The sequence below is a fragment of the Pinus tabuliformis genome, chromosome 7 (assembly GCF_031772625.1).
Source record: "Pinus tabuliformis cultivar Carrire ecotype Pingquan chromosome 7, CPIR1, whole genome shotgun sequence".
Taxonomy (NCBI): Eukaryota; Viridiplantae; Streptophyta; class Pinopsida; order Pinales; family Pinaceae; genus Pinus; species Pinus tabuliformis.
This window is the reverse complement of record NC_142293.1, coordinates 2,002,313,324-2,002,319,147: the sequence shown is the minus strand read 5'-3', so window position 1 is coordinate 2,002,319,147 and position 5,824 is coordinate 2,002,313,324. Positions and strand designations below refer to the sequence as shown.

The 5,824-nt window shown below is 46.5% G+C and overlaps 1 protein-coding gene across 1 annotated transcript; it reads left to right on the top strand.

The window, feature by feature from the left end:
• The first annotated feature begins 3,371 nt into the window (after positions 1-3,371).
• On the top strand, positions 3,372-5,010 carry LOC149256504 (uncharacterized). Its single transcript, XM_089455384.1, has 2 exons — positions 3,372-4,538; positions 4,897-5,010. Exons 1-2 carry the CDS (start codon positions 3,372-3,374, stop codon positions 5,008-5,010), a joined length of 1,281 nt encoding a protein of 426 aa, XP_089311510.1.
• Positions 5,011-5,824: the final 814 nt, after the last annotated feature.

Here is a 5,824-nt window from a genome sequence, read left to right as displayed (position 1 = left end):
AAGTTCCGAAAGTCTCCTGGACTACATGCAAGCCTATAGCTAAAGAACGGCCCATAATAGAGCTGCCGGGACACAAGATTGACAAGCGAATCGAATACATGAGGGATCATGCCCTTATTGGGAAGTTTATAGGGTTCTGGTCGACAGAAAAAGCCTTATATGGATGGATTGCGGCGAAGTGGAAACCCAAAGGAGATGTTACTCTGCAGCTAGGGCCGAAAGGCTTCTTTACTGCAATTTTCTTCTGTCTTGAGGACAAATACAGAATTCTGGGAGCAGGGCCCTACTTTTTTAACTCAGCGGGTCTGTATTTGAGGAAATGGATACCAAGATTTAACCCGGATAAGGAAGATCTCACATGGGCACCAGTCTGGATCAAAATGTACTCACTTCCAAATGAATATTGGGACGAGGACATTCTCAAAGATATAGGAAATGGATTGGGGGAATACATCAGGGTGGCAGAAGAAACAAAAATGCGCAGATACACTTCTTATGCCCGCATCTGCGTCTTCATGCGATTGGACGAAGCTTTTCCAGAATCGGTAAGTCTCTCTCACCGTGACGAAGAATGGATTCAACCTCTGGACTGTGAGCATGTCCCCTTTCGTTTCCGAAAATGCCATGCTCTTGGGCATCTATTCAGGGACTGTCCTCTGAATTCCAAAGCCAATTCTCCTGATCCCTCAGAAACCCTAACCCAGGACGGCTTCACCAAAGCCCCTAGCCGAAAGCGAGCGCACAAAAAACCCACAAATGGGAATAAGCCCCAGCAAAATAATACCCATGGCCCAGCTACAAAGAACAGTTTTGAAATTCTTGCTTAGACCTCTGATGAGCAACCCCCAATCTCCGAGACTAGCCCTGCTCCTCCTTCTTCCTCCTCCCATCCCCCTCCTACAGCTTCCCCCTCCAAACTTCAAACCCCCATTATCATTCCAGCAAACCTCAAAGAAGGACAAAAAGAGTCGGCAGGGAAATACAAGGATATGGAAGTCGATGGAAAGCTAGACCCCCCTCACAGCTCAGAGATTAATATGGAAGGAAGCAGCCAAGTGCAACAGATGGAAGAAGAACCAGAAAGCATAGATCTGAACGGCCTAGACATTCTGGAACTAGAACTAGCATGCAAAAAGAAAGCATACGACAGTATACCAGAGACTCAACTCAACAAGCTGGAAGTGGTCATTTCAAGGGCCTATCAACAGCAACAACTAGGTATACAGCCAGGAAGCCATTGGGATGGAAGCCTTCCCCCAAAAGACACCAAAAAGAGAGGAAGAAGAACGGATCTTCAGCGAACGATCGAGATTGGGAAAATCCTGGTAGACTCAGGCAGGTATGCTAAATTGACGAAGTACTATAAACCCTCTATTAATAGTTGAACCATGAAGCTAGTATCATGGAACCTAAGAGGGCTCAATAGCCCAGGAAAACTCAGAATGTTAAAAAACATGATTAAAATGGAAAAGCCGCAACTATGCTTTCTCCAGGAAACCAAATGTAACAGCTCTACATTAGGCAGCATTCTCTCCAAAGCATGGCCAGGTTGTCGATCGGTAGCGGTGGATGCCTCTGGAGCTTCAGGAGGGCTTGCTATAGCATGGAACACACAAGCGTTAACTCTTTCAGATTTTCACGCTTCTCATCACCTCATCCAGGCAGCCTTCCACATTCTAGGCACGAATATTCATGGAAACCTATCAAATGTATATTTCCCGCAGGATACAGGAAGCAAAATTGCACTTCTCGACACTATAGAAGCTTTGAACAACAACAGGAGGCACCCGCTCTGGATTATTGGAGGGGATTTTAACATGATCACCAAGCTAGAGGAGAAGATCGGGGGGAGAAATAGAATGGAACAAGAGAATGCCCATTTCAAGGATTTCATTCAGAATACCTCTCTCATAGATATGCCTTTTTGTAACGGCACTTTTACATGGAGCAATCGCAGGGCAGGTAAGCATCAAATTGCATCCAAACTGGATCGCTTCCTCATATCAGATAACGCGGTTCATCTCGGAGGAGACATTTCAGCTGCTATACTTCCTCATACAGGTTCGGATCACTGGCCTATTGCCCTCCAATGGCAAAGACTAGGCGACCTGACCAGAAGACCCTTCCGCTTCGAAGAGTTCTGGCTCTCGCATCCCTCGTTTAAAGACTTTGTCAAAACAACATGGACATCCTTCATCCCGCCAGAAGGGTCCAAGATGTATCAGTTCCAACAGAAGCTCAGGTTTATAAAAAATCACCTAAAGCGTTGGAATAGGGATACCTTTGGAAACATCTTTAAAGCGCAACAAGACCTAAACAAGGAACTGACGGTACTCCAGCAAAAAATAACTACAAAGGGGCACAATGAGGTAACTCTAGAACAGGAATGACGCATCCACAGCCAACTAGAGGAAAGGAGGAAGCAGGAGGAAATATATTGGAAGCAAAAATCTAGAATCAGATGGCTGAAGGAAGGTGAGCGAAATACCAAATTCTTCCACAGAACCATTGTTCAACGAAGAATGCACAACAGCATCCCATTCATTCAAAAACAAGGGGGGGCAAAAGTAGAGAAGCATGAGGAAATTGAGGAGGAATTCCTTAATCACTTCAATCATGTCCATCAAGAGCCTGAAGGAGACATGTGACCTGCAATTGAAAGAATAACCAACAATGTGCCAAACCTCATCACGGAGGAACATAATGAGCTTCTCCTTCACCCTATTATGTCTCAGGAGGTGGATGAGGCAATGTCCCAGCTTAAGGAAGGAAAAGCCCCTGGCCCGGATGGATTCACCACTACGTTCTTTCACACCTTCTGGGAGCTGATAAAACTGGAGGTATGGCAAATTGTAGAAGAATCAAGAGCTCTCCATTGGCTGCTTCCCTCTCTCAATTCTACCTTCATTGCCCTTATCCCAAAAGAGGAGGATTCAATCACCCCTAACAAATATAGGCCGATTGCTCTCTGCAACGTAATTTACAAAGTCATATCTAAAGTTATTGCAAACAGGTTAAAGCCCCTCTTGCCTCTGCTCATCTCTCCGGAACAGTCGGGGTACGTGGAAGGGAGACAGATCATGGATGGCATTCTCCTCACGCACGAGATAATACACTCCCTCAAGCAATCAAAGCAGGCAGGTATGATTCTCAAACTGGATCTCTCTAAGGCTTTTGATAAACTCAGCTGGACTTACATTCAGCAAATGCTAATGGCCTTTGGATTTTGTTCTATGTGGATCCGCTGGATCATGAGTCTAATTACATCCACACACTTCTCCATCCTTGTGAACGGAATCCCCTCCCGCCCCTTCAAACCATCCCGAGGAATCAGGCAAGGTGACCCCCTATCCCCCTTCCTCTTTGTTCTAATGGCTGAAGGTCTAGGTCGTCACATCAAACACGCCCTCCACTCTCATCAGCTCAAAGGCCTCTCTGTTCACAACACCCCTGCAACTTCTCATCAGCAGTTTGTTGATGACACCATGCTATTTGGCTACCCTTCTGTCCAGGAAGCCTCCTGCTTCAAAGCCCTGCTCAATGATTTCTCTGAAGCTTCAGGCACCAGTGTCAATAGCTCCAAATCGCAGATCTTTTTCTTTCACACTCCTCCAACTGTCAAGACAGCGGTTGCTCGTATCCTGGGATTTCCCACTGCTACCCTCCCCTCCAAATACCTTGGAGCTCCCCTCACTGCTTCAGCCATAAAGCATTCCTCTTGGCGAACTCTCATTGAGAAGCTCGAATCCCGTCTTAACCTTTGGACGCACAGAACTTTGAATTTGGCCAGTCGTGTGGTGCTCATTAAGTCAGTCCTTCAGGCAATGCCACTTTATCTGTTCTCAATCCTAGCAGCGCCGAAATGGGTTTTAAAAAGAATCAGGAATCTTCAGCGTGGCTTCCTATGGGGCAGCTCGGCAACTAACCGTAAATGGGCTCTTGTAAAATGGACCACCGTCTGCACGCCCAAAGATAAAGGGGGCATTGGGCTGAGAGACCCAGAGCATAGCAACTCCATTATGAGCGCTAAAATTTGGTGGCAATGGGTCACTAACCCAGAAAAACCTTGGGTCAAAATCTGGACAGCCAAATATGCCAATAACAGACCTCAGGAAGAGCTCATCAGGTTCACTCCCAATGACAAAGGCTCGCTAATCTGGAATGCAGCCAAACAGCACTTCCAGTTAATTCAGCAGCACAGTTTCTGGGAAGTGAGAGACGACAGAACGACAAGATTCTGGACAGATGCATGGAACCAGATGCCAAAGCTCAGCCGCATTCTTCATCCATCTCCAGAATTCAATAGGCAGGAGCAGCAGCAAGAAAAGATCCGACAGTTTTGGATGCAGGAAACGGAGCATGGATTCAGGAAATGGAAACAGGGTAATCAGTTAATCAATAACACAAACCTTCGGGATGCTGAGGAGCTGGAGAAGGAGTTACGGAAAAGAAGCATTAGACATGACGAAGGCAGTGACATTCTTCGATGGGGATATCAACCAAAAGGTGCCTTTACCACATCAGAGGCTTATAAGATCGTATGCAATATCACTACCCCTTCTGACCCAATCTGGAGCAAAATCTGGGGTCTTGGATCCTGGCCCAAAGTCTCTTATTTCCTATGGTTGGTAGGACATAAAAGAATCCTCACTTGGGACAAACTAAGGAGCAGAAACTTTCATGGTCCCTCCATTTGTCATAATTGCAATCATAATGAGGAAACTCTCCAACACCTCCTGGACACCTGCCCCCTAGCCAATCAACTATGGGAAAAGGCGAGCTTTAGATGTCAAAGAAGATGCAGAATGGAGAACGACATAACCAACTCCTTAAGACACTGGCCACAAAATCCTTATAAAAGCGAGCTTCTCAACTGTTTGTGGAACATAATCCCAGGGCTCATCCTCTGGAGCATCTGGAAGGAAAGGAACAAACGCATATTCAAAAACCAACGCTCTCCGATCGAAAATATATGGAATAGGCTTTGTGGGAATCTCAAAGAAACGCTGATGCTCCGATCCTGACACAGGAGGATCTTCCTTCTCTAAACAATGAGAAAGGCATTCTAGACAATTGGCAATTGCATCTACCTCAGGGACTACACAAGAACGACCCTTTGAAAAGCAGCATCATAAACAAGGGCACATGGACTGCTCCCCCTAAGCATTCCTATAAGCTCAATTTCGATGGTGCCTCCAAAGGCAATCCTAGAATGGCCAGCTTTGGAGGAATTCTAAGGAATCATGAAGGCACTCCCCTGCAGATATACTTTGGAAACATAGGGTGGGACACCAACAACTCAGCTAAGCTAGAGGGACTTTGGCAAGGGCTCCTTCTCGCTTGGAATCTCAACCTTCAACCCCTGGTCGTGGAAGGAGACTCCTAGATCCTTATAAACATGGCCAAGCGCCTCCAGAATGGATCTCAAGCAAGGAAAATCGCTGCCAGTTGGAGGCTCGAAGCAAGGCTGGAGGCCATCGAACAAGCGCTCCACAGCAACAGGGCCATTTCCTTCAATCATATAAAAAGGGAAGGCAACAAGGTTGCTGACCTCCTGGCCAACATAGGGGTGGAAAACGAGAATACCCTTCTCACAGGAAACATGACTATTATACCAAATAATGTCCAGGCTCAGGAATGCGCTAGCCTGGTCCAAAGCGATGCTGCTTCCCCGGATGCGGGTGACAAGACGCGTGTTAATGAGGAGCCACATGCTAGCCATGTGCTGCCTCAAGATTAAGGCAGGCAAATTGATACGATGCTCGCCGCCAAGGAATAAAAGCATGGGAGAACAACAGAAGCACTTCAATGCTCTGTCCGGTTT